The sequence below is a fragment of the Curcuma longa genome, chromosome 4, assembly GCF_044706935.1.
Source record: "Curcuma longa cultivar G26 ecotype Majalengka, Jawa Barat chromosome 4, ITB_CL_G26_1.1, whole genome shotgun sequence".
In the NCBI taxonomy this organism is placed as follows: Eukaryota; Viridiplantae; Streptophyta; class Magnoliopsida; order Zingiberales; family Zingiberaceae; genus Curcuma; species Curcuma longa.
This window is the reverse complement of record NC_133864.1, coordinates 6,302,030-6,329,408: the sequence shown is the minus strand read 5'-3', so window position 1 is coordinate 6,329,408 and position 27,379 is coordinate 6,302,030. Positions and strand designations below refer to the sequence as shown.

At 38.5% G+C, this 27,379-nt stretch overlaps 5 protein-coding genes and 1 pseudogene across 5 annotated transcripts; 4 read left to right on the top strand and 2 right to left on the bottom strand.

Moving 5' to 3' along the window:
• Window positions 1-8: 8 nt before the first annotated feature.
• On the bottom strand, window positions 9-5,679 carry LOC141827428 (CMP-sialic acid transporter 1-like). The gene is made up of 8 exons (XM_074714671.1): window positions 5,579-5,679; window positions 3,972-4,055; window positions 3,659-3,873; window positions 3,226-3,304; window positions 2,333-2,502; window positions 2,018-2,204; window positions 626-703; window positions 9-555 (listed from the first exon to the last, which is right to left on the bottom strand). Exons 1-8 carry the CDS (start codon window positions 5,627-5,629, stop codon window positions 412-414), a joined length of 1,008 nt encoding a protein of 335 aa, XP_074570772.1. The 5' UTR covers window positions 5,630-5,679; the 3' UTR covers window positions 9-411.
• Window positions 5,680-6,235: 556 nt separating this feature from the next.
• LOC141827745 (uncharacterized) lies at window positions 6,236-9,999 on the top strand. Its single transcript, XM_074715063.1, has 5 exons — window positions 6,236-6,511; window positions 6,625-6,783; window positions 8,480-8,740; window positions 8,955-9,629; window positions 9,750-9,999. Exons 1-5 carry the CDS (start codon window positions 6,431-6,433, stop codon window positions 9,840-9,842), a joined length of 1,269 nt encoding a protein of 422 aa, XP_074571164.1. The 5' UTR covers window positions 6,236-6,430; the 3' UTR covers window positions 9,843-9,999.
• A 679-nt stretch (window positions 10,000-10,678) lies between these two features.
• Window positions 10,679-13,930, top strand: LOC141827773 (uncharacterized). The gene is made up of 4 exons (XM_074715094.1): window positions 10,679-10,779; window positions 10,864-10,905; window positions 12,471-12,634; window positions 13,676-13,930. The coding sequence occupies exons 1-4, from the start codon at window positions 10,722-10,724 to the stop codon at window positions 13,691-13,693; spliced, it is 282 nt and encodes a 93-aa protein (XP_074571195.1). The 5' UTR covers window positions 10,679-10,721; the 3' UTR covers window positions 13,694-13,930.
• Window positions 13,931-14,342: 412 nt separating this feature from the next.
• On the top strand, window positions 14,343-17,125 carry LOC141828509 (uncharacterized). The gene is made up of 5 exons (XM_074715951.1): window positions 14,343-14,534; window positions 14,610-14,741; window positions 14,850-14,887; window positions 14,987-15,053; window positions 16,639-17,125. Exons 1-5 carry the CDS (start codon window positions 14,352-14,354, stop codon window positions 17,005-17,007), a joined length of 789 nt encoding a protein of 262 aa, XP_074572052.1. The 5' UTR covers window positions 14,343-14,351; the 3' UTR covers window positions 17,008-17,125.
• Window positions 17,126-20,333: 3,208 nt separating this feature from the next.
• On the top strand, window positions 20,334-21,486 carry LOC141828470 (protein IQ-DOMAIN 25-like; annotated as a pseudogene).
• A 3,055-nt stretch (window positions 21,487-24,541) lies between these two features.
• LOC141827493 (serine/threonine-protein kinase Aurora-1) lies at window positions 24,542-27,322 on the bottom strand. Its single transcript, XM_074714755.1, has 9 exons — window positions 27,249-27,322; window positions 26,659-26,772; window positions 26,306-26,452; window positions 26,113-26,208; window positions 25,443-25,538; window positions 25,272-25,368; window positions 24,992-25,109; window positions 24,813-24,885; window positions 24,542-24,714 (listed from the first exon to the last, which is right to left on the bottom strand). The coding sequence occupies exons 1-9, from the start codon at window positions 27,282-27,284 to the stop codon at window positions 24,613-24,615; spliced, it is 879 nt and encodes a 292-aa protein (XP_074570856.1). The 5' UTR covers window positions 27,285-27,322; the 3' UTR covers window positions 24,542-24,612.
• Between the last annotated feature and the right edge of the window lie 57 nt (window positions 27,323-27,379).

Genomic DNA, 27,379 nt, shown 5'->3' with positions numbered 1-27,379 from the left:
ACATGAACGCACCAACTTTAGGTGAAACTATATATTAAGCTGCGATTAGTTTGATGTGGCAGAGGTAACTATATATTAAGATATCCGAAACCTCAAATTATGCATGAATCACAGGGTCAGCATAGAGTGTGTGCGTCCTAAACATTAATTAATAAATGAAAGGAGAGTAGATGAACAAACACGCAAGATATAGCTGTGGCACACACAAGCAACAACTGTCTTATCACTCTTATTTTTCCCTATTGTGAAGTATTTTTCCTTGTATACTTCATCGATTGCAGTGGTACATCATGGTCCAGTACTGGAAGCTGCTTGTCCAGTGTTGATGCACAACATCCTAGCTGCCATCTGAATTGGAACTGCAAACAAGCTATGACAGAACTGAATACTCGAGTCGATTTATCGATAGAATCATGATTCGGTTCTTCGTTCGATGGCAATTTCCTTTAGGTTATCTGTGTCCATCTTTGCAGTTAGTGGTAAATCAACCAGCATGTGAGGAGGGGCAAAGTACATGTGCAGTGAGATCATGCAGATTATAATGCCCAAGAAAAGCTGCAAGATAAAGTCATAACATTATGTGAATGCTTGGATGATTTGTTTCTTTTTCAGATCAGACAATTACCTGCAAAGTAAGCTTGAGACCGAAAAGAAATACCGATAGTAGCATCGTGAGTAACATCGCCATGGAAGTTGAATACACCTGGAGGATGAGAAATTCCAAGAATCACAAGCAGATTACAACTTGTTGCCAGTATAAGATGAACCAATGTTGATTGATGTACAAGAAAGAGGATGACATTTTCTCTGGATAGGAGATGGTAATTTGGGTGAATATACATTGGAATAACTTTGTTCTCATCTCTAGTTTTCGATTAAATGGATTAAACATGCAGTCAGGACTTCTCAAGTTATGGCACCCTGATTTCGAAGTTCTCAGTGACCCTGCATCTAAAACTCTTCAGTCAACTGATTGCAGATTTTTTTTTTTAAAGTGTAGCAAGAAAAGGCAATATATATTTGCTCAAAAGAACAGGATAAGTACCTAAAATGATATTCAGGTACTAGGACTCACGTAAAATTTTCTCTAAATTTTAAGCTGTCAAAAGATCCTTGTATTTTGGAAATTAGACATGCATTATTTTATTTCCTTGGCGTTTGCTAGTTGCAATTGATTACAAAAGCAAAGTCAAAATACCCGGAAAAAATGCATAAGTTCGGGCTATTTTTGCCTTCTAAACAGCATCACTTTGATTCACCAAAATCTCAGTCGGTACAATCTCGGAGGGTAACTATGTACCACGTCAACCAATAGGAAGGGCCTAGATCAAGGAAGATCCTGTCAGATAACTCATTTTCTGTTTTTGGAGGGCCGGAGGGGCCTATATTTGCTGGACAAATTGGAAATATAAATTCATACATCCTGTAATTTATTCTTCCAATTTTATGTCATTATTAATCAGGCAAAAGATGGCTAGTGTTTTAGCATCTCAAGAGTTAGAGCAATCGCCTAGTCACCACTATAAAATTCTTCTCCGCTCGAACCATTGTCACACACAAATCTAAACTCAACCATTATCATACTCCGGATCTCTAACTTAAGTTTGTAGATGGATCCATCTTCAAATCCAAGCTTTCATTCAAGTGGATACTCTAAGAAGAAATCAAATCCTGGCCACAGACTCTTTCAGTTGAAGTTAATGGCCAAACCATTCATCATTCAAGCCATCAATTGCATTTAAACTCCAATATTAGTTTGACTTGAATATGCATACTATTAGATCCAACCAAACAAAGTCAGACTCAGCTAAAAAACAAAGTAAATCAGGACCATCACATCAAATATCATAATAATCCATAAAACCGTGTAATAGTTTTGCAGTTAAGACGTTAAAAATCCTCATTTAAATTTCCCAATTATCAAAGGTCCTTTCTCAATATGCCTACTTTATCCATGTTTTGATTTGGGCATTTAATAAATCACGTTAAAATCATAGAAGAAAGGCAAAATGCTTACCTTTACGATATTGTCTGCATATTTCATCAACCATGAAACTAATAATCCAGAAGATCCTAGGTTCAATACAACTAGCCATGTTGTGAGAGTGTATCCATTAAGAAGGCGTTGCCACCATGGTCCGTTCTCAAACTGAACTCTAAAATCATCAACTATAAGACGTGCCATGTTAAAGATTGCGCCAAACCTGACAGTAAAATAGTATGGATAACTTATTCCATGTATTTCCTGGTTCTAGTTTCTATGAAAGTTGAGTAGCAAATGCAAATGCCCTCAAAAGTGCAGAAATTATAAAAGGGTATTTGAGGTGCATACGAATATAACTGGACATTCTGCCAGTAAAGGCTGTCATTGTTCCTCTTCATCAGGTATTCTGTGTAAACACCTGCTAGTGCAGAGAGACAGGCCGACAAGAGTCCCAACATGTAACCTTGTACAGGTGCTGAAAATAGCGAGTCACAAGAGGCCTCTCCACAACCTTTCACCTGCATTGTGTTAGAAATTTTAGAAATATAACTGCAATTACTGGGTAGTTTAATGGGCTGCGGTACCAGAATCAGGTAGTGAGTACTTAATTGGGTTGGTGCTAGGTAGTAAAATGCGGTAGTCATTCTCTCTCTCTTTCCTTCCTATTTAATATTTTCTTCTCTTTATTCTATTTTCTAAAGTTGTTGCCGTGTGACCTAGATCACGGGTTTGAATCTCAGAAATAACCTCTTGCAAAACATGGTAAGGCTGTATAATAAACCCTTCTCCGGGATCCCATATTGATGGGAGCTTCGCGCACTGGGCTGCCCTTTTTATCCTGCTTTTCTATTTCTCTTCTCTACCTAGTCCTGTATCAACTTAGTATCAAAGCTAGTCCTACATCGACATGGGTATTCACACTAACTTAAGAAGATACAAGTTTTAGTGTGGATATTATGTGTAATGTGAACCTAAAAATGCCCATATCATGGGCATTCACCAAGTTGGACTTTCTAATGATGTTCTTTATCAAGCACATTTAACAACCAAAATCTGTAAACAGAAAATGCAATAACTCACAATATAATTCCAGCTAAATGTCACAGGACATGCATACAAATCAAATAATTGACCACTAAATTTAAAAAGAAAGCCATAAATATCAAAAGATTAGAGTTGAGACTTGGAGAAATAAAGTCAAAAACAAAGGAAACAATAGATCTCCAAAATGAAGAAACAACCTGGCTAGTAGTTGTTCCTATAGTTAACAGAACAATTGCCATCCACTGAAGAGTAGTCAACTTTCTATTCAAAAAAAACCTGCTCATCAAAAGGAAAGGAATTCATAGTTATAAGACACCAGTGCATAAGTAATAAATAGAAACATATGAAAGAAGATTAACCAGACACCTTAGAACAAGTGCATTCTCATTTCATGTGCAATAATATCTAATATGTATACTACTACAAAGGTCTTTTAAAAGCATAGAACACCAAAGGGCTGAACTAATATAAGCAATGAAAATATTCAATTAAAGTATCAAGCCCTAATAAGTGAGCTACTTTTATTTCTCCAAATTAAGATTATAGAAGAGTTAAGTTATTGACATTAGGACGGGACAGAATGCTGCAATTGAAATTGGTTAGGACACAATGCACAGGCAGGCCCATTACCTGAATAAGATACCAGTTGTGACGATTTTCAGATTGCCCATTATCTGATATGTTGATGGTTCCACATAAGTCAAGGTGGCAAACTGGACATTGTTGTGAATGAGATATATAATAGAAGGAATAGGAAACAAACGGATGCTCTTCCATTCCATATTCATCCTTGGAGGTGAAGATGATTGGCTCTCCTTCCAAAGGAAAAAGCTAGACACCACAAGCTGATATTTGCAAGAAGACATGGATTAGAAATAGGAAAGCACCCTTATGACAATTTTCAAACATGGGAAGTAGACCTGGAAGGATTGTACAAATGTACCTTGAAAACTTCTGCAAGAAATGGAACAGTAGCATAGTCATAACTGTACTTTCCATTGCTTTGGGATAGTGTAGTCAAAATTCCCTGGAATTCAAGCAGAGATTCTTTCAATTATTTCTTCTCTACCATTTGTTATGTGGAGTTCTAAGTTTCTTAATAGTAGTGTAATTTCATTAAAGTATGGCCAAACATTTACAAACCCTAACAATGATGAAACCATGCATGATGCTCCCTACATACAAAAGTTCAAGAACCTAGAAATATGATTAAACTAAATTGTCAGCTCCTTAAAGTTTAGAAAGACAACAATATGTATATCCATATTTATAATACATGGGTACTAAACCATAAAGCAAGTATTGTGTTCATCACAATACTTTACTAGCAATGCTGAAGATGAGAATGAATAATCAATTTTCTAAGCAACTAGCGTGTGAGATTTAGAATAAATCAGAATATGACATAGGAAGATAGAGTAGGAAACATTGAAGTAGAACCAGTATAGTGGCAATGCGGCACTATGGCACTCTTTAGCTATTCTCTGTGACATGAATAAGCTATGACTATTTACTAGTTGTTGTTGAAGTGGCGTAGAGCCATTTCCTACAAAATAACCAGCAACTTGGGAGGGGAACAATCCATTAATATAAGCACACATCGACCCACCTCATTTGTTATGAGTAACTATTGGTGTGGAGCATTCTTGAGACACCCATCATAATTCAAAGATAGGAGCTTAGCACTAATAACATGCTGAAGACCATATGGGAGGGCAATGGCCCTAAACAGAAGCACACCGTCAAGGACCATAGTTGGTTATGTTGCATGGATTCATCTTGCACTTAGTCAAGCCATCTAAATTAGCTTTCGAACAAACTCCTTCATTATGACACCCTCTGATTAGGCATTTCATGGATACCCCTTCATTTTTCAAAGCTAAATGCTTAACAAGGATATATTTCATCTTTTCCTATATGGTTAATTGCTAAACTAGTGTGCATCGAGAGACTATTTTCATGAATGCGTTCACAAGTGAAAGACATCTTAGACATCCTATGATCTTCGCAGATAAAAGCACAAGACTTCACCGAAAATTGTTCACTAAAAAAGGAAGCAAGTCCCTCAAAGATGTCATGATCAACAAAAAACACTCAGCGTCACTGAGCCTCGAAACATTTCATTTGCGAAAAGAAAGCGAAAAAAGTAGACTATTTCAGGTAAAGCCACACCAAAAACTGTTACGGACATCAGCGAAACTGCAACGGACAGCTCATTCCCAGATCTCCGAAGCCCAATTACCACTTGCAAGCAACTCCATTGTCTCGTCGTGCGAAGTTTGACACAGATCGTTGCCAACAAAAGCAAAAAGTGCGCCAAATTTTCCAACACCAGACCAAAATTGAGAAAAACGAAACCAGCTAAAAACATTTAAGCATTTTAAATCCCCTGAAGAAGAGAACATCGGACAATCAATCATGAACAAACAAACTAAATCTGATCTTTACTCAGTGTAAACCTACGAAAGGACAATCAAATCAAAGAGACCAATAGATCGGAGGAGGACAAGCAAACGGAAGTCGAATTAGGGGTTGGCGAAGAGATCTGACCTGTGAACTCGTTAGGAGAGTGAGAAGAGCCGCAACGAAATACCAACGCATCGCGGCTTCTCCTCTTTCCTCCCTTCCTCTTGAAAAAAACAGTCCATAACAAGAAACGAAGCGTGTAGACAAATAACGTGTTACGAATGACGGCCGTTTTAAAGAGAATATAACGGGTGGAAACTTCGGGGTTGGGCTGATCCGGCCGGCGAACTCCGAGCCCGGTTTCATCTGGGGACCGGTATTAGCCGGCACTTTAATTTAAACGAGTGTATACAGATTTATTGTAATTGACCTAATAAGTTTATGTTTCAAAAAATAATTTATATATTTAAACAAATATAAAAGGGAGTATTTTCTATAATTAACAATTTATTTTTAATTTGTATCTATTTTTTAAATACAACATATAAGTTTTTATTTACTACTTGTAAATGAATTAAATATTTATGTTTATTTAATATACATAAAGTTAATTAAATAAATTTGAATAATATATTAAATTAAATGAATAATATATTAAGTAGATATCGTAAATTACAGTGGCTCGGCTAATCACGTGCTAAAATTGGAAGCCGAAAACTGCGTGGCGGGAAGCAAATAAGAAAGCAATCCGCCTAAAAATCCACAGAATAGTCACTTTATGCGTCGCTTCGCACTGTGAATTAGAACCCCGCACTCTCGCCAAATCCAATCCGCTCCCTCTCCCTCTACCTCTCCGCCTTCCGATCCCTCCGAATCCCTCTTGATTCGATCCTTTCCCTTCACTGAACCCGCGAGGAACCCTAACCCTAACGCTCCCACTCCGGTGTATCCGGTTTCGGCGATTAGGGTTGCAGTTTGGGGCTTCCAGCCGTCGCAATGGCCGACGCCTTCGAGGACGACACCGACCAGACCGTCACGATTGGGGAGTACATCGAAGAGCTCGAGGCGGAGGAGCTGGTACGTGTCGAGCGGAAAGCTCCTTTTTTGCATGATTTTGCCTGTAAAATTTGCTTCATTTATTACTCGTTCGAAGAGATTGGTGACGTTTGTGGTGCGATTGGTGACTTTAGGAGGCTGATCTGGTTCTGGGTGGCGACGAGGGCAAGGAGTGCACTTATCCGAGTGGGTACATGAAGAGGCAGGCCATCTTCTCGTGCTTGACGTGCGTTCCTAGTGGCAATGCTGGTGTTTGCACTGCCTGCAGTCTCTCTTGCCACGATGGTCACGAGGTACGTGAGTTCCCTCTTCTGGCTGTAATCACCCGCAATTCTGATATTTCTTCGGTTTACAGTTTACATTTTGACTGATAACCTTCGCCATATTTGTTCCTTTAATTACTCAAGGCAGCCTTCATAGTTCATAGATGGACAACCTAACAAAGTTTTTCTCTACATCTGATATTATTAAATACAGTTGTTTTATGACTCTAAAAATCCTCAAGTGTTTATTAGCAACCTGTCTTCTTCCCCTGCGTGCCATAATGAGGTCATGACGTTGCCAACATAGTTCGTTCTTGCATAACTTCAGGATATTCTCCATTTCATTGGAGAATAAACCACGCCATCTCTTATGATAATTCATAAAACGGCTCTCCACACCATCTTTTATGATTATTCATAAAACGGCTCTCCATTATTCCAAGTTATCACTTTTGATTATTCATAAATAGCTCTCCACACCATCTCTTATGATTATTCATAAAATAGTTCTCCACGCCATCTTTTATGATTATTCATAAAACGGCTCTCCATTATTCCATGTTATCACTTTTGATTATTCATAAAATAGTTTTCTGTTTCCCAAGCCACCTCTTTTGATTATTCATAAACTAGCTCTCTATTATCACCATTCGTTCCATATTTTCAAGGTAGCAGAGTAGATAAAATACAGTTATTTGGCACTCTTGATGGTACCACCAATGCACAATTGCAATTCCAGGAAGCAATTAGAATGAGTTTTAATTTTGTAATTGTTTTGGTGCAACGGTAAAGTTGTTTTCATATGACCTAGAGGTCATGGATTCAAGTCTCGAAAATAGTCTTTTGCAAAGTAGGGTAAGACTACGTACAAATAGACTTCTTCTCCGGCATTGGAATCCCACTCTTTTTTTTAATTATTTTGTTTTTGTCATTCTAAGGAAATCACATCTTATTTAAGTAATTCAGGTTATTTATGATATATCTTGTCACTTAATTGCCAAAGTAGCAACACATAGGTAGTAGAGCAATTTAGATTGATTTTATTGTAATATTTTATTTTCACTCTCTTTGGGATAACTAAAATCTCCTTCTATTTGAATGCCAAATTTACCATTCAGCCATACTCTTAAGCTGTGAAAAAGTTTGTGTTGGTGCCCACCTATTCCTTACGAGACGAAAGCCATGAGGGAAGCACTTCTTTAACTTATTTTCCAATTTGTTTGCATTTTCATATGCTCTCTTATGTTGTTTTTACTGGGATGGAAATAGGATAAACCATAAAGGAAAAGAAATGATTTTGTCAATTCCTTGTTTCCTTTACAAAAGAGCAGTGGAGAGAGAAAAAAAATTGTAAATTTATCGGCCACGAGCTTTGGGGCATTTTCATGTCACTTTGCTCCGCTGTTTAGGCAGTTTTTTTTTTTTGATTTATACCTTCAATAAAGAAGTTTTTTTGTATTTGTACAATTATTTGACTTTGTGAACATGTATAATGCATTTTTGTTTCCTTTTTCTGTTAATATAAACAATGTTTCACAAGCTTACAAAGGCCATTCATATAGCAAAGTTGTCATTCATCACGATAGTTTCTTTCTTTTGGTCAAAGGCCACGATAGCTACTTTTATGTCACATGCATTCTACTTTACTAGCACAATCTGTAAAATGGTTGTTTAACATTGTACCCGCATATACTCATGGATACTCATGGCATTGTGTTTCGGAAAGGTTGTGGAGCTGTGGACCAAAAGACAATTTTGCTGTGACTGTGGCAATTCAAAGTTCGGGGAGTTTTCCTGCAAGCTTCATCCTGATAAAGAACCTGAAAACAGTGGCAACTCCTACAACCATAACTTTAGAGGTTGTTATTGCACATGTGGTCGCCCTTATCCTGATCCAGATGCCAAAGAGCAGATTGAAATGATACAGTGTTGTATATGTGAAGATTGGTTTCATGAGAATCACCTTGGACTTAACTCTCTGGATAAGGTTATCTTTATTATGCTATTTTCTCAATATTTAAATAGCTTGTTTCATTCTGTTATTATTTGGTGTTCATCCATGTTGTTAAGCAGAAACTTGTTTCATCTAACTGTTATCTTTGCTTTTCAAGTTCTTGTGTTCAGGTTGCTTGTCGCACTATTATTAATCTTTATAATAGCGTTGCCCAAGACTATTTGTTTAAACATTTGGTTTCTTTCAGATTCCAAGAGATGAGGATGGTGAACCCGTCTATGATGACTTCATCTGTGAAAAGTGTGCTGCCACATTTTCTTTCCTGAAACTTTATCCTGATTCTATTTGGGCCTTGCCAAAGCAAAAGAATGTGCCTTCCGTCCAGAGTGGCACTGAGAATGTGATTGAGAATGGCTCCTCAACCAATTGTAGTGACAAGGCGATTGGCAGTCAGTCTGAGATTCAAGAAAATTGCTCAAGTTCTCTCTCCCAACTGGAAAATTCTACAAGGAAAGATTCTACTTGCAAAAATGGTACGGTAGGAAATGCAACTTCAGACAACAATAAAGTGTGTCCTGTGGATCAAGGTTCAAATGCTACATGCACTATTGGAGTGGACGTTAATGTACTATCAGTTCCCGTGGATAAAATAGGACCCATGTTTCTCCTTAAAAAATGGAGAGAACTTCTATGCAAATGTAGAACTTGTAGTGAGTTCTATACCCATAAAGGAGTAGAATTTTTAACTGATAAGGAGGACACAATTGAGGAATATGAAAAGATGGCTAAGTCAAAGAGGGAGGAAAAATTGAAGCAACAGGAAGGAGCTGAATTGAACTTTCTCAACACTCTGAATCATGTCCAGAAAATAGAAATCTTCAATGGGATAGCTGACATGAAGAATGAGTTGCATTCCTTTTTGGTAAGGATTATGCCTCTTTAAACAACTAACCGTAACCTTCTTCGAACAATGATTTTCTCTTCATCTTCATGAATCTATGGTTTGCCTTAACTGAGTACTACATTCCACTATGCCTTGCAGGAAACTTTTGATTCATCAAAGCCTGTGACATCGGATGATATAAAAGGTGTCTTTGAAAATCTTGCGAAGAAAAAGAAGCAAAGGTTGGCATGAGTTTCTTCGGTATTCTAGAAAAGTTGGGTGGTCTAGTTTAGTAGCCTATTAGAGTTGATGTTAAGCCATAAGCTATTAGTTGGGTTGGTCTTTGTTGTACTGCTAATGTCGCTACTACTGTTAGTGAGAATATATCTATGTGGTATACTCCTTTGCAGTAACTTAAAACTTTGTTAGCATCTCATAGTTCTTTGTTTGCGCGGAAGGTTGTGTTTTGTTGGAGAGCTCTTGCTTCACTTTGAACATATATTTTTCGACGGCAAGTTAGTTTTGCCTTCGTCGAGATCATCACCAACTCGTGTGGGCAAGGGCAGTTGGGATGTGAACTTGTGATATGTGAGTGAAACTGATCGAGAGGAGGTGATAAAATTTCATTAACCCTTAAATTAAAAATCTCAAACCTCATATTAAAATTTTTTATTTAACTTTGTGATTTCATAAATATCCCAAAAATCTTTTTTTAAAATAAATTGGAGTCTTGGAGATGCCCTCAGTCTTGCTTCCTAAATAGAGAGTTAGGAGTCGGGGCTAATTTGATTCATAAAAATATTTTTAAAAAAATTAAATTCAAGGAGTAAAATAAAAAAAATTACAAATTGTATACTTAATTTTTAACACATTATTCATATAGTTAAAAGGTTCTCTTTATTTAAAATAATTAGATATCTGAAATATTTTAACAGGTCTTTTAAAAATCTCTTTTGATTTTCTGATCATTTATTTTTAAAAACAAGGCGGAATTATTTGACTAAATTTTTGTCATATGCGTGGCACGTGAGGTTCACCGGTATGTAAAGCCCGATGGGCGCTGAGAAGAACCCTTTTTTTTCAGAAGAGAGAGCGAGGGCTACCGATCGAGAGACGATTGTAATCGGAGCGATGAGGAGAATTCCCTTAATCAAGTTCCCGCAGAGGCATCTTCAGGCCAAACCCGCAGGTTCTTCCGTCTTCCCCATCGCCCTCCGACTTTTTAGGGTTTCCAAATGCTCCTCTTTATTGTTCCTTTGGTTTTTTTTTGTAGGGTCTTCTTCGCCTTCCGATGAGATGGCCTTCCTCAAATCAAGTATTTATATGTCTTTTGTGTCTCTATATTCGTTTTTTTTTTCATTTTATTTTTCTCGTCGGATCTGATAACATTGGGGAAATTTAATAGTTGTGTTAGTGGAAAAGTGGAAAACTTTTGTAATTTTATCGTTCACTTTAGTTTACCTTAAATATTTTGGTTCATGGTATGAATGTGAACTTAGTTTCCTTGGGGAGAGAAGCAACGTGGTGATCTTAAGCCGACATGACTTCATGGATTAAACAATTAGCAAACAAATTGCAAGTCGTAACAATATTGGTACAGTTTAGCTGGAGGAAAGGCTTGTTTTGATTTTTTTTCCTAATGCAATAACACTTTACAAAATCATATGCATCAATTCTATCACTTGTACACCATTGATAGATTTTGTTATATGCACTGCTAGGCTTATTGATATGATATCTAGTTTGGTTTTGTGGTATGTGCTTTATGCTTATGATAGATGGTGTTCTCTCCACTTTGTATGAACATGATAAAAATTTATATCACTACAAAAGAAACAGCATCTTGATAGTCTCGTGTAGACGAGGACTGAGGAGAGAAAGAATGATCATTAGTAAATTTTTCCAACTCCAAACGAAAGTGCCACTAGTTATTGGTCCAACTAATTATGAGTGTTGAAAAACATCATATGACTCTTAACTCTACTCATTTGCTATTTGTGATTTTTTAACTAGTCTATTTGTAAGGCCTTACAAGTGCCTATTCTAACTGTTATCCGGTGAGGCTTTAGCTTTACAACTAATAATTTTATGGACTTATTTGTGGAAGATGTGTATTGAATGGCTGTTGCTTGTTTTGTTAATGTTACCATACGGATCTGCTGAAAAAGTATTTCACATTCATTGTGCTAGTTGAAGGGGAGCCTTGGCGCAATGGTAAAGTTGTTACTATGTGACCTAGAGGTCATGGGTTTGAGTTCGGAAACAACTTCTTGCAAAGCAGGGTAAGACTGTATACAATAGACTCTTCCCTGGGATCCCGCATTGGCAGGAGATTTGTTTATTGGGTCGCCTCTTTTTTTTTAATTCATTGTGCTAGTTATAATTCATGAGCAATATTTGTTCTGTCTAATATCCTTGATATTTAGGATTAAATATGCTTACCTCCTACCTACCTTATGCAAACTTTTAAGTGTCGGTGGGATTCAAAGTGAGTTCCCCTTCACAATCTTATAAAGGTGATGGATAAGAAGGCCATGCAAGATTTGGTTGCCTGTGCCCGCTTTGTCTTGACTGCTTCCTGGCAGAAGCTACTCAAATTTGTCAGTTGTATTGCGATCACATCTCGTGTTATTAACAAAAGTGACTTATTTTTATAATGTTCATGTCGAGGCATTCAAATTGAAGCATAAATGCATTATCAAGACTATGCTCATATCATTTCTAATGTGCGACATCATAGCCATTTACTTTTTTTTCTATGTTATTTTCGAATGTCAAATTTTAACTTGTCCTGAACCTTTGGGTTATTTAGTTGCTGATATTTGGAGCCTTCATTTTCCATCGTTACTTTCGTGTGGTAATTTAACATTGCATGTTCAGGAATTGAGTCCCAGCCAAAGGCTGCCTCCTCATCTGGTGATAGTCCAAGTTATAGATTTCGTTCAGATGTTCCGGCCGCTCCTTCCAACACTGCTGTAGGCGGAAAGGCTTCACTTTTACCAAAGCGCACACCAGTCTCAGATAGTGAGATTGAGGCTATCCTGGTATGTGAAATGGCTTTCCACATTCACACTTGATACAGTGTAACTATCAACAAACTACAATAGATAAATTAGGATCTACTCTATACCCAATAATTACCAATACACAATGGGAGGATTACTCCTACCTTCGGGAAACAAATGCTTTTTTCAACGAATGATACATTAGTTAATTTTCTTTTTATTCATTTTGTCTTACTCTATAAAATAAACCTTTCACTCTATGTATAAAAATTTATGCATAGAATTCAAAAAAGAGAAAAAGGGATAAAGATGATAAATCCATTGTTACATTTCCATATTAATGCGAAATTTATATCTGTTGGTGTTTTGAAAGTACCTTTCTGGGTAAGTCCTAACATTTTTTGATCCTCTAGGCAAACCTATGTACCGGTATAAAAATTGAGCTTCTTATTTATGTATAAAATAATCACTGATTTAGGAATAGGATTAGACTCATTTCTTAGAGGTATTATGCATCATACATTTGACTTTACTATAGCAAAAGAAAATATTCATAATATTTGCTAATCTCCTTGTGTATATAAAGAAGATACATATTACTCATTTAAATCTAAAATTAGACAACAGAGATTATCTTTATTTAACATCTTGTTACTCCACCCTGCTCTGCTGGCTCATTGTAATGATTTGCGGCTTCTCTTTTCTTCCTTTCCAATCTTTGCAATCACTATAGTGTTTTCCTTTTGCATGATAGGTCATGCTCTACTAGTTCAAGCATCACAAATTAAGTTGGACTGAGTTTATGATTGACATTCACTGTGATTTTCCTGAAATTTGCCCACAGTCCATTTTTTTCTTCTGCTGGACTAGTAAAATCTTTCAGGCATTGCAGTTTCGCTTTGTACAAATTCAAGCATGTGAGAATCTGCCATATTATGATACCTGCATACTTATTTGCCGTTTGATAGACTATCCTTCGACCAGACATTCTTTGAATGTATATGAAAGTTTTAAACACTTATCAGTTAAAGTAAGTTCCAAAACTCTATCTGATCCTTTAACCTGTTTATTTTGTTGCAGTTGGGAGGTTGCTTCTGATTTTGTTTTATGATGAGTTTGGGAGTTCACTCCTACGAATAATATTGAGCTGGAGTTTCATGTATCTGAGAGTGCAGGAGAGGTCTCATGGCTTAAATAAACTAGTGCATTTGTATCGACAATTTGAGGTCTGAACTTTGATCAATATTTTCCTATTGTAACATGATGATGTTTGTTAATGACTCAGATTCATTAATCGAGTCAAAGATTATATACGATGTTATTATTATTATTAAATTATTTCATAGTTTCATATTACTTGCTATCGTATGTAATCGAACGTTCATAAAATAAATTGGATGTTTGATTTGATAAGAATTTATTCATGTTTATTTAATATACATAAGATCAATAAGGTTGAATAATTCATTACAATAAATAAACAAATTTGTATATGTTCAGTTCGTTGATATTGGTGAATATTGTGAACAATATTCGTAAACAGTAGTAACGAGTCTACTTGCAAGTGCTTTTTCTTCTTCGTACATTTCTTTCAAGTAAACAGAAAAAATCGTCCTCTAAAATGATTTTTACAAACTAGAGAGGTCGAACCAAATAATTGAATAAATCTGGGGGGCAAATTGAAATTTCATCAAATCAATAAAGCACCTGATGCCGCCTTACCCACCAATCTCACGTCCCCCGACCTACTTGGACCATGCGCTGCCACTGGAGCTCCTCCGCCTCGCTTCTCCCCTTTCCTCTCTCCTCCCGCTTCCGTCCCCAGAATCCACCGCCGTTTGTTCCGCAACGACTAACCAAGACGGCGGCTATGCCCCTCGCCGTCGTCTCTTCTCTTCCTCTGGGAGTCGACGACGTCGCCGACCTTGCCCGCAACAAGGTACTACAGCATACTACTAGGACGATTCCAGAATCAAAAGGCGAACACTTTGTGTGTTGTTTCTGCTTCTTGTAGGTGTTGGTGGCGGCCGCGGTGGCTGGTGCCATTGGGCAACTCGCCAAGCCGCTCACCTCGGCGATCTTTGGGAAGGGCATCGACCTCAGGGCGGCGGTTCGGTCGGGAGGCATGCCGTCTACTCATTCCTCTGTCAGAAATGCTTCATTTTTAGGCTGTCGCTTCTCTATTTTTCCCTTATTTGGCAATTTGTGAGGTTGAACTATGGAATTTTAGCCAATTATGCTTGGATTTTTCTAGGCCGTTACTGCTGCGGCTACTTTGCTTGGGCTGGAGAGGTAGGCATGTAAAATTGTTTGAGGAAATTCCACAGTGTGTAGTTATTGTTATTCCCTTCAAGGTCTTGTAGTTGTAACTGTACTAACTTATCTATGTAGGGGATTCTCTGACTCGATCTTTGGCATGTCTGTCGTATTTGCTGCTCTAGTAATGTATGATGCTCAGGTAAACTAGTTTCTTTTTGGTTTCTGTTCTATAGTCATTGTGTATGCCATGATGGTAATTTGCAATTAGACTCTATTCTTGTGAGTTGACTTTGTATGAAACTGGACAATGTTTTTTCTTTGGAAGTGTGTTGACTATCTTCTATAGACCACCCCTGTTCCTCTTTCTTCACCAAAAAATTAGTTGTCTGATAATACCTTCAAAAGACAAGTAGATTCCCTTTTGTATAGCCATATTTGTCATCCAGGAACTGATAATCCTACAAACTTCTATTAGTTTTGCCTGTCATTGCCATGGTCTTGGCTTGGTTTGAACAATATAATTAGTTTGTTTGCCATATCCGAAATGTTCTTCCAGAAGAAATCTTGTATGATGAACACAATCCATGGCAGAGCTTGTGAAAGCAATGAGTTTAAACTGGTTTCTTTCTCAATCTACTTGCAGACAAAGAAAATTGTCTTGTTTGGTTTGTGAAAGTTGTCTGATCTCAGTTTTCTTTTTCTTTTTTAGAAAATAGAACTTGAAAATATAAAAGAAAAATAAAACAAATAATTTATCATTACAATTTATTGACACCTATGAATGTATTAGAGGTGAATTGTGCTCGAGAGTTAATTATAAATATTTGTGCTTTTCTCTTTAAGTTTCCAATTATTTTGCTTGGAAAGTGGAAACTGAATAGTAGAAGATTTTCTGATACCCAAGGACGATGACACATGCTGCAGATGCAACTCTTCTGTATCGTAAACTTTCTCCAGAAATTCATCATTATATTTTAGGTTTCATATTTCTTGATTAATCAATTTTCTGCACCCATGTTTAGATTTCTTTAGTTTCTGTTGTGTTTTTTAGTTTATTTTGTTCTATTACAGAAAAAAATACTTGTTTTTGTAGTACTTGAATGAATCATTCATTCAGTATTAACATATGTTGGAAGTTGAGCTCAGGAATTAACTATAGGCTACTCTAGAATGAATGTACCTATATGCACTCTTAGTCATTCTCATGTTCTATGCTTTTCAAGAAACCAATAACCAATATAATGGACGAATGTGACAGATTATTTTTCAACCTAATGATATATTTGTTGCGATAATTCTTTTTTGTCAGTTTGGACAAGTTAATATTTACACAATTTATTAGCTTCTTTGACTAATTATATTCATGTTTCTACACGGTTTCATCATAATCAAGAAAGATCCTACCTGTGCCAAGCAAGACCCACTGTGTTGAAGCTTGGTTATTGAAAGAATTTTTCTAGCTTTTGCTCTATGTTTCTTGCTGCACGAAAGAGTTATTCAACTCGAACTCAGCTTCTGCTCTTTCTGAGATCAAATACAAATGATTTTGGTACTAGCTTATTTCCCAAAGTAGATACAACTCCACATGTTGATTTAGACTTGAGGGCTTATTTAGAGGTCAAACTTACACTGATGACAAGTTTGGTCAGTCACACCAATTGCATACCACAATTCACTAGTATCTATCTTATTCTCTGGTTCCTGCTATTTGACGAAGTTCGTTTCATTTCGTTAAATCTGATAACCACTGAAGCATGAGATCTCACTTCTGTCATCATACTCAGGGTGTTAGGAGAGAGGTGGGCATTCATGCCAAGATCCTCAATAGGATTCAAAACTCCCATGCAGAGGATGACTACCGAAACAACAAACTTACAAGTTCCTCCATAAACTGCAAGGAAAAATCGCCTGCTCCCTCCATTTCCGACAAGGAAGATGCTTATGGATCCAATTCAGAGTCTTACTCATTCCAAAGACCTGCAACCACATCCACTGAGTTGAAGATTTCAAAATTGGACACTAAAGAACCAATTCATATGAAACAATACAGTCGCAGCGAATTAAATGAATCAGTCGGGCATACAGAGATTCAAGTTATAGCTGGTGCCATATTAGGTTTGGTTGTGGGATTGGCCACAGAACTTGTTTTGTAAGTATATTCCTCAAACAAGTGTATTATTTTGAGTGAATTGTCCTGTTTGTGGGTGCTTAATCACCTTACAGATGTTTTATTTTGTTCATAAAAGAAGAAGAAACAGATCATTCTTTTGGTGTTTGCAAATTTGGTTCCCCATAGTGATTGCCCTTTTAAATAAGGATAAAAATCATGATAATATTTATTGTATGGGATGGTACTTAGTCACAGCTTTTCCAGTCCATAAAATCTGGACCGTCCGTTTTTTAATCCAACGGATGTAATGAAACTGACTAGAGAAGTTTTCCAGGAGCGTCGGCTCACCGGAGGTGAGCGTCAAGCCCTCGGAGTCTCGCGGCAGATCGGTTGCTGAGCCAGCCAATGCCATGGCGTCTCGGGTTCGATCGATCTCGCCGAATCCTTCCTCTCTTCTTCGTCCTCCCTCTCCGAGGTAACTCCTTTCGCTCGGCTCGTTATTGCTCGTTCGATCACTATGGAGGTTTTGAAAAGATTGGTGTTTGCTTCAGTGTTTCGCGTGAACTGGGGCCGCCTCCTGCCGCTTCACAGCGCGGTGTCCTCGGCGCGGCTGATTTCGAGGCTGGGGATCGACGCATCCTCGAGGTCGTTGTCCCAAGACGTGTTCTTTCAGTTCTTGGTTGGGTAAGCAGTCACTGGTTTCTGGATTTCTTTCCATTTTTGGTGCTTGCCCCTTATTCAATGCATTTCAATTTCTTTTATGCTTGTCGGTAATGAAAATTCTTGGATTATGTAGATTGGGGCGGTTCTGTTTGATCTCGTTTTACCTGGAAAAGATCAAACAAACGACCAACTTCAAATTTTGCTGAATTAGTTAACATTCTAGAACCAAGAAAGCATTTAGGCTGTGAGAGCAAGTAGTGATTTTCCTTCCTTTTCTTCATAGTTCAGGCTTCCTTGACCACAGACCTATAAGTGTTGAGATGTCTAGGAAATATGAGTTCCCTTTACACTGCAAAAGCTTGTACATCATGAATCTTCTTTTCATGGAATTGTTTATGTGTGAGATAACATTGATTGAGAGGCTGCTAGAGAGCACTAAGAACATCTGACTGTTCATAGGCCAACTTCTGCTACTCTTATGTAGGCCAACTTGATACAGCTAGGGCACTTATTATCCTCTTCAAACTCAGAGCACATTGTTTTGGTGCACAAATCTGGAATTGTCTCCAAGGTAGTCGATTAGTAGGGAGAAATAAGCTCGAACGGTCAGCACTGCGTTATGTTGCTTCAAGTAGGAAGTTGCACATAAAAATGAAATGGCAGATAGGAATTTGAGTAAGAAAAGAGGGTGAAAATTTTGTGAACATTGGAAGCATAGTAAGAGTGGTGTTGTAGTATGTACTAAGTAGCATGGCTGAAATGTGGCTGGACTGTAAATTTTTACAAGGTTCTTTACTCCTTTTTTGGAAACAATTTTTTTCCATATGCAATAAAGGGGAAAAACACATTAGAAGATCTTGTGAGAGTGAGATATGATAATTCATTACTCAGGAGAAACAAGCAAAGAGTAAGATGTGGCTTTTTAGTTCAGAGTGAGTGATCGAGTGACTCAATAAATGTAAAAGGGGTGACTTTATGGTTGCTTCAATTTCCCCTTATACTTGTGTTTGAGACAAAAGTGCTTCTTATTCTTAACCTGGATGCTGGAGAGTTTGAGATGACGGTGCAGTAGTGTTCAAGTTCGCGTTGCTGTGGCATAGCTAAGGACTGGGAATGCATGAAAACTGACAACAACAGTCTTTGACGATGATGGAGGGTGGCTTACATATGATGTCAAATGGCACGGGGCCTTGTGATAGAGGAAGAAGGGCAGAGGGGAGATCATGGATGAAAACAAAGGGTAGATGGGACTTACGGACGATGACAAAGGGCAGGAGGGTTCGGAGTCAACTACGAAGGGCAAAGGTGGGCTCACAATCAATGAAGGAGGGTTTAGGGGATCTTGAGGATGAGAGTAGAGGATAGAGAGCTGATGGTTGGGTGAGAGGAAGTTATTTTCCCCCCTAAAATGGCCACATAAAATTTCATTATTTGTGATTATTTTTCGTCAAACACCACATCACCTGGAAGAAAGTGACACAAAAGAAATGAACTCCTTATATGATCCTTTCTTTACTTTCCATCCAAATCAACAGACCCTTAGTGTCCTTGTTTTATGTTTTGATCAGTTTTTGCCTTCTTATCTTCCTTGGAAGATCTTGAGTTAATTGTTCCTGTTCACAATTCATGTTTTTTTTCTTCAGTTTATTATCATTTACAAGGCAAGAACTGATGTTTATTGCTTCACATTTCCTACAGAGCTGGCTCTCTCCGTCCTCAATGGATTTGAATTTGCGGTAATCGTCGTCCACATTCTGAAGATTTCTGGTTAGTTTGTTCCTGTTCTCAAAAACATTAGAATTTCTTGTGACTGAACTCATTGTCTTCGAATACAGATCGACTTGCCTGCTTCGATTGGCCGGTCGGATCCATTTGTCTTCGAGTTGTGGTTAAATTGAATGTCATGATCGAAGCTTGATGAGTCTCACTGTAAACAATCAGGATTGTCCATCAGCTTCTGGCTAGCATGCTCGATCGATCTCACAGCAAACAATTAGGATTGTCGATGCCCAATCAATCTCACCGAAAGCTAGCTATTAGGCTTTGTTTATCAGTTTCTGCCATACTTTCACTCCACCATGAACCCTAGCTAGCTGGCATTGTCCTCCACACTCACACTCTTTGTTGCTAATCCTTTAAACCTCGCATGCCTCGCCTCTTCTCCGTCAACTGTTCTCTTCTCTTCCGGTCGACTGTTCACCGAAATAGAAAGAATTTTTTAAAATTTGAGCTTCCCTCTTATCCCAAGAGGATAAATAGACCATACGGATTCGTTTAGAATCCTATCCCCCATCATTGTCAAGTTGTCATAGTACCATAAGGACCACGCCCTCCCATTCAAAGTCCCACTTCATCGTACTGGGGAATCTCCCCTAAACACCAGTAACTCCTCTCACAATTCTCACCTATTGTGACCCTCTTCCATGTGCTCTAGTGGCTCGAGATCGGATGGGATCGGATCGGATCGGATCGACTAACTGATCGGGTTTAGATCAGCCGGTGCAACTGGGTTTAGATGAACCTGAAAAAAGTGGCTGAGGTGGTGGGGGAATGAATGCAGAATGCCATGCTGTCCCTGTTGCCGTCTTTTGTTTCCATTCCATTTGTTGCTTTCACCGCAGTAATCTTTGTCTGCCATCGTCCGGTGCACGAAGCATCTTTCCTTCTCTCTCTCTCTCTCTCTCTCTCTCTTCCCTCTATATCAGCACGTTCGGCTCCTCGTCGCAATTCTGTTCCCCTCCCCGGCCTCTGCTCGCCGGAATCGGACATGAGTCGGTGGCTCCGGCGGCTGTGGAGCGGCAGGGAGGCGAAGGCCCCCGGCGTCCAGGAGGGAGCGACGGAGAAGAGGAGATGGAGCTTCTGGCGGCCGAGGGAGTGCCTCCCCGCCGCCCGCCGGAATCCTGCACCCGAGCAGAGCCAACGCGCCGTCCTCCTCCGCCGTGGGGCTGCTGGCGGAGGGCCACGGGACGCTACGTGCGGCGGCGGTCGTAATCCAAACAGCGTTCAGGGGATTTCTGGTAACTCCTCTATACTGACAAATATGAATATAAATATTTATATTTATATTTATATTTAAATAAATTATTTTAAGGCGAGGAAGGCACTGAAAGCACTCAGAGCATTGATCAAGCTGCAAGCTTTAGTGAGAGGCCATCTGATACGTAAACAAGCAGTGACGACTCTTCGCAGGATGGAAGCTCTTGCTAGAGCTCAAGCCACCACCATTCGAGCTCGAAGATCCTTAGTAAGTCTCGTTTCAAACCTCTAGCTCAAATTTACCATTGTCGATCGACATCCTCAAGCTTTATTGGTTCCGTCGCAGGAACGCCTATCCTCGAGCTTCGACAGCTCCACGAAGATCGTCGAGATCGATCTCAACGCACACCACGCGAGATGCTCCCCTGCTCTCGGCCTTATGGATGACTCTCAACTTCTTGCATTCCGCTCGCCAGTTCCAGTTCCCCGCCGAATTGCAATCCCAAACCGAAAAAACTACCACCAAGAGAATGACTGTGAATGCTGCTGGTACGAGGAGAACATGAAAGGCCGGTTGCCTGCCACTGCACACAACACGCCCAAGTACATGAACGTTTATGGCGATGGAGGTGGATTTGTTAGGGCGAAGAGTGTGGCGAACTCACCCAAGTTCATGGCAAGCACACAGTCCTCTACGGCAAAGCGTCGGTCGTGTCAAGGTAGAGTAGAGGAGCCGAGGAGGAGGCAGCCTTTGAGCGAGGTGAATGCGGAAGCAAAAGCCGGTTCTTGTTGTCATGGGGAAGAAGAGGGGTTTAGTTTCAAGAGCGTAGTGGTTGGAAGGCTGGAGAGGTCATCTTCAGAGCACTTGGTGAAAAAGAATTGATGATACAGTTATTTCAATGGTATTTGTGTAAGAGATCTCCTCTTCTTTCTTATCATTGTTCTGCCAGATCAATACCACTTAATCCTTCATTGAAGAACAAGGCACAATGAAATACTAGTTCAATCTTCACCTAATAACATAATGAAAAGGGAACTATCTATATCTTAATCGATTCTTCCAGTAAACACTTTTCAGTATGCACCATCATCATCATCATTGGCCAAGACTACTGAACTCTGAAACTTACCACAGGAGGAGTGTGGAAGATCAACATGTCATGGAGGTGTGAAAGGAAACTAAAGTCACAGATGGATTCTGATACATGTGATTGATGATGATGAAAAAAAATAAAGTTTGGAAAAATGTGGTGAATTAATAATTCTCCATGCAATGCATCATATCATGTTCATCCAGTCAGTCACTCTGTCCTAAACTTTGTCAAGTCAATTACTCCTTTACCTTAAAGGCCAAAGGGGCCCCTCACTGGAGGACAAGCAGCTCCTCCTCCACAGTTACCAGTGGTAGCCATGGCCATGAATGGCAGAGATGCTGCTGCTGCCTGGTATCTATGGGCATATCATGGTGGTGGTAGACCAGATGATAACAGATCAGGGTCCTCAGCATTGCAGGACCACCATCAGGTATAGTTTTCAAACACTACTTGAGACCGTTTCGATCGGACGAAGAAACGGAAACCAGTTCTGATTTTGAAAAACATTGGACCTGACTCACTGTGGATCACTCTATTTTGCTACTGTTTCATGTGTACCAGCTTACGCCATTGCAGGACCACCACAGGTTTGGTTTTCAAACAAAGTTTCAGGTTGGTTCGACCAGAAGAAATGAAGACCGATCTGATTTTGAAAATTAACATTGGATCTGACTCACTGTGGATCACTCTATTTCCTGCTGCTTCATGTGTACAAACTTACAGTACTTGCAGGAGCCTCCTTGAAGACATTAAAGAGTACTGCTGCAACCTACACTGAAGAATGATCAGGTTTGGTTGGATCCAACAATGGCAGTAGACTTAGCAGAATGCAGGCACATGGTCAAATAATTCACCACCATGTTCGATCAATCAATACTCGACATGCTACTCTATTTACGACGATAAGGTTCTGCGAGCTAATTGAATGAAAGCATGGAGCCACAGAATTGGGATTTACCTGCTCAAAATTTCATGTGGGGGTTCAGGTTCACAGGCATTTATCTGAGCAATAATTGAAAGCATGTGAGGCCTACTAGTGAGACGGAGATTTAAAGCAAAGCTAAGGATAGTAAGCCTTTCAAATCGATTTGAGGACAGTTTCGGTGTGTCCATTTTTTCATGCAGATTTTGAATAGGAAAGCTCATGATTCAGGACCCTAAAAATTGGAGGATTGAGGGAACACCAGACCAAAGCTCCTTCACATGAACTTCAAATTTTTCATTCTCTACTCGCGATTCCTGAAACACATGTGTTAGTAATAGGTAGACGAGCGATGTTTTCAACATAATAAAAATCCATTTAGACCCTAACCACAAATGTACAAGGCAACAGGCCCGACTACGAATGGATCTAGTCTGCATCAACTCTTAAGTTGCCCTAACAATACCAAGAAGATTTAACTCCAATGTGATGGATTTATTTTATGTATAAAAAGCATTTGCTACATTCCCTATGCAATAAATCTAAAATCCATCAAAATAGTTGTTTAGGAACCAACTCTTTCATAATCCTATTTAATTCAGTGAATAAATAATAAGATATATGATTGATTTTCAAACATATAACCAAATTATTCTCAGAATTATTTATCATATATCTTATTCTCCTCTCAGTAACTTTTCCCCAAAATTTATCCACTTGCTCGCTCACTCTAGGAAGGGCTTTATCATATGAAAAGTAATCTCTTGCAAACCATATGTGCATGTTACCTAGCATTGTTCTACATGGCGGAATAGTCCTAGAGAAGTGCATACCAGCCCTTGCATATGCCTTTTTGTGATGAAAAATGATACACTACATGAAAACGCAGCATGATACACTATAGAAAAAGCAAGACCTGGATCCCACATCCATATAGTGTAGTGTATCATGCTGCGTTTTCATGAAGTGTATCATTTTTCTTTTGTGATATCTTCCATCTCAAAAGTGGTAAGAAATAATTAGTAGCAAAAATAGCTTCGGAGTCAGATGTCCATTGCAGTGTTCTTCTCTAACAAAATGAAAAGTTAGTGTTGCATAGCTGCCATTGGGAAGGAACCCTTGGTCTCCTCAATTTAACTTTAGAGCAGCAAAAGCTGAATGATATTATGTATTCCATTATATACGCAAGTACCATTTTACCATATAGCATAAGACAATGGGTCATCCTCCCACAAGATGCATTTCTTGAAACAATAAGAAAAGGAGTTCAAATTCTCACTTAAATGTTGAAAGAATTAAGAAACACAAGTAAGAACAGCTTTGGTATAAATACCTATTAACAGTCACATTAAAACATGTTGCTTCCCTGCTGATTCAAGTATTCAAGTCAGAATCAATCACCAGATCTTCGGTTTATATAGATATAATTGCAAATAAGTGTTATTTATTTTCGGTTCTTATCTTCTGTTCATGAAAAGCACAAAAACAACAATGCAAACCAGCCATATGTCCAAACTATTTGGGACTACTTAAATTTTATCTCATCATTGAACTGAGTGATATGTGAAATGCTAGAAATAAACTGATCATTTATATCAATTAAAATTCAATAAACTGGTCGTTTATGTCAATTAAAATCTTAATTATGTTAAATTTAATTGCTTACACCTTCAAACCTTGATTGTTTCAACTAACCTTTGGAATTTATATAATAATATTTTTAATTTTTCCTAGAAATAATGGAGATTTAACAAATGAATTAACCAAAGCTTTAGAGTGAATTAACAAAGTGAAGACTGGAGATTTAGACATTAGTCATAAATCCAATAACATTAGTCCAGTAACATAAACAAAGTCTTCCCTAATCTCACAAATAAAAAAAAGTGAATTAACAAGGAATTTTTAAGAAGGAACAACAACTGACTGTTACAATTAATCTACAAACCAAGGATTGTGGTGCAAAAACAACAAGAAATTTGACATCAGGAAGCAGTCAGCCTCTATAGACACCTGAAGGATCTGCATTTTGCACGATCCATGGATGTTCAAGCAGCTTGTGAAGTGGAAGGCGCTGCATCGAATCCTTGACGAGCATCTGCAAGTACACAACAAGGCCATGCTTAGATGATGAACACTGCCGTGTTCTTATCGAGTAACATTGGTACGAGGCCACAAGGATCTCTCATCAATCACCTGGGTAATAAGATCCTGTGCACCAGGAGAAACAGTTGGCTTCGAGGGAAACTTAAGATCAACTTTCACAATCCTGCATTCGCGGTAAACAGGTCGATAGAGACACGAATAATTCGAGGAGTAACATGGGTTTCCAAAAACATTTAAAAGCCTTTTGGCAACATCAGACAAATGCACACCTTCTGTATGTATCGGAATGTTCCTTTGCTTCAAATGGAGGCACCCCATAAAGGAACTCGTAGCACAATACACCCAAGCTCCAAATATCCACACTAGCATCATGTTGAATGCTTTCCACTATAACAAAAGTAAATGCAGGAAAAGAATGTCAGAGGGGACTAATTTTAGGCTGAGTTAATCCTGGTCGGTTGCTTGTGAATGATCGAATTAACTCAGCTGGATTATGTAGCTATTTTGAAGATTTTTATAGGATGCCACTGATGGTAAAGATTGTCATACCCATTTCAGGGGGGAGGTAATCAAGTGTTCCACACATGGTCTGTCTACGGTTAAATGTGTGGACTGACCACCCAAAATCTGCAATTTTCAGCTCACCCTACATGAAGGGTTCACTTCTTAAGCATTTTTATGCATTGTATTTGAGGTTAAATTAAACATAGTGAGAGTTACCTGGAGTCCAATCAATAAGTTCTCTGGTTTAATATCTCTATGTATCACATGCTTCCCGTGGAGATATATCAGAGCTCGTGCTAAAGATGCAATGTACTGGAATTATAAACATGAAAACAGGTAAGTGAAAGAGAGAAGAAAAGGCTTATATAACGCATTGGGACAAAAGAATTTGAGTTCTAGAAGCCGAAAATGATAAGTGTTCCTACACTAACAAGAATCCATCCTTAACTTGATAGGCACATAAAACGCATACAGTAATAAGATTATTTATTCATGTTTGCAAACACAGAAAACCTATTCTTATTGCCAAATGCACATATTTATTCATTGACGATCATTATGTGTTGTGTGCAAAGAATTCAAAGTAGCAATTCTTCTCACTGAAGCCATTGACTACTGCAGTTCCTTGTAGAGTTCAACGACACTGGGATGAAAGAAATTGAGTCCTAGGAGTTGACTAAGAAATTAAAAAACACAAAGTTCAGAACGTTTGTTCATGTTTGCAAACACACTAGCCTCATTAAATTTGCAAATGCACAACACTTGTACACACAGTGAGAAAGGAACTGCAAATTCTATGGGTAAATGATTAGAGTGAGTCCTTCATTGGAAATAGATGAAAGCTCATACACTGATAACCATTACTGTGTGTTTGCAAAGAACTCACTGTAGCAGTTCGCCTCTCACTGAAGCATTTGGACTTCTGTAGTTCCTTGTAGAGTTCACCTTTTGCTGCATATTCCAGTATCAAGTAAACTCGAGTCTGTGATACAAAGGAGAATCTAGGTCAACTGAGGTGGCAAAAACAAAATTCAGGTCTAATATGCCCACAATCTTTATAAGTCAAGATAGAGCCGAACCTGATCATAGAAGTAACCATATAGGCGTAATATGTTTGGATGCCGGAGGTGGCTTTGTATCTCAACTTCACGTCGTAGTTGATGCTCAACTTGAGATTGTTTGAGCTGGCTCTTGAAAAGCACTTTCAATGCCACGATATGGTTGCTCTGCCTCGCCAAAATGACACATAGAAATCCGTTATAACAGGATCGAACGTATTATAAAAATAAACTCCAATATACTAAGCATTTGAGCAATCACTGATATTAAAGAGGTCCGGCACTGGAAATTCAAGCTTTCATCATTCTTAATTTAACAATATTATTAGTTTAAGAAAAGCGTTAGATAAATCTGTCAGAATTGACTCTCATACCTTCTTTTCCCTGGCCAGGTAGACATGGCCGAACTTTCCTCTTCCAAGGGGCTTCCCGATATCAAAATCATTCAGCGTCCATCGTTTCTCCACTGCTGAAGCCTTCAAAGGAGACTATTTGGGAGAAGAAAGCGTGAGTTCAACTATTCGAAACCTTTGAAATCTCTATCTAACAATCTATTGTCAGTTTCGAACGTCATATCAAAGTCATGACAATGGGAAGCGATAAACAAAACAGATCAAATCTGGTGACCGAGCAAAGGCCTAATATCGAACCAAACAGACCGATCTAATTATAGCACTTAATTCATCATTACCATTCTTAAAAAGAAGCTTAAGATGAAAATCCCAAATTTGCAAAGATAAAATACAAAAGAGTTGGGAGAAAAAAGGACAAATTTGGGGTGATCTGAAGATCTAACAGCCCACTAGCTTCCTTTCCAAGAAGAAGAAAAGAACTCATCGAATCCGAAGAAACGAGCGCGAAGTCAAAACCTGATTCTTCTGGCGAGGAAAAGATGGATCTAAACCCTAATCATTTCAAGAATACCGACAATAAGATCATGGATCTAGAAAACCAGGTCTATTACCTTCGGTTCCTGCTGCGATTCGGCGGCGATCGCCATCAAGGTGAGGGAGGAGTGATTGAGAACTGGAGACGGGATCGAATCGCTGGTGGAAGAAGCTGACGCAACAAGCAACTGGTATTTGAATTGAGAGG

Excerpts from the sequence above, each read along its gene's own strand:
- LOC141827428 (XM_074714671.1), bottom strand. The coding sequence starts at position 5,629 with ATGCGTTGGTATTTCGTTGCGGCTCTTCTCACTCTCCTAACGAGTTCA. Across the intron at positions 3,305-3,658 it reads ACAACTGGTATCTTATTCAG|GTTTTTTTTGAATAGAAAGT; the intron begins GTAATGGGCCTG and ends TTTGATGAGCAG. Across the intron at positions 704-2,017 it reads ATGCAGACAATATCGTAAAG|GTGTATTCAACTTCCATGGC; the intron begins GTAAGCATTTTG and ends CTCATCCTCCAG.
- LOC141827745 (XM_074715063.1), top strand. The coding sequence starts at position 6,431 with ATGGCCGACGCCTTCGAGGACGACACCGACCAGACCGTCACGATTGGG. Across the intron at positions 8,741-8,954 it reads GACTTAACTCTCTGGATAAG|ATTCCAAGAGATGAGGATGG; the intron begins GTTATCTTTATT and ends GGTTTCTTTCAG. Across the intron at positions 9,630-9,749 it reads ATGAGTTGCATTCCTTTTTG|GAAACTTTTGATTCATCAAA; the intron begins GTAAGGATTATG and ends TATGCCTTGCAG.
- LOC141827773 (XM_074715094.1), top strand. The coding sequence starts at position 10,722 with ATGAGGAGAATTCCCTTAATCAAGTTCCCGCAGAGGCATCTTCAGGCC. Across the intron at positions 10,780-10,863 it reads TCTTCAGGCCAAACCCGCAG|GGTCTTCTTCGCCTTCCGAT; the intron begins GTTCTTCCGTCT and ends TTTTTTTTGTAG. Across the intron at positions 10,906-12,470 it reads GATGGCCTTCCTCAAATCAA|GAATTGAGTCCCAGCCAAAG; the intron begins GTATTTATATGT and ends TTGCATGTTCAG.
- LOC141828509 (XM_074715951.1), top strand. The coding sequence starts at position 14,352 with ATGCGCTGCCACTGGAGCTCCTCCGCCTCGCTTCTCCCCTTTCCTCTC. Across the intron at positions 14,742-14,849 it reads TGCCGTCTACTCATTCCTCT|GCCGTTACTGCTGCGGCTAC; the intron begins GTCAGAAATGCT and ends GGATTTTTCTAG. Across the intron at positions 14,888-14,986 it reads ACTTTGCTTGGGCTGGAGAG|GGGATTCTCTGACTCGATCT; the intron begins GTAGGCATGTAA and ends TTATCTATGTAG.
- LOC141827493 (XM_074714755.1), bottom strand. The coding sequence starts at position 27,284 with ATGGCGATCGCCGCCGAATCGCAGCAGGAACCGAAG. Across the intron at positions 26,773-27,248 it reads AATCGCAGCAGGAACCGAAG|TCTCCTTTGAAGGCTTCAGC; the intron begins GTAATAGACCTG and ends TCTCCCAAATAG. Across the intron at positions 26,453-26,658 it reads ACCTGGCCAGGGAAAAGAAG|AGCAACCATATCGTGGCATT; the intron begins GTATGAGAGTCA and ends TTGGCGAGGCAG.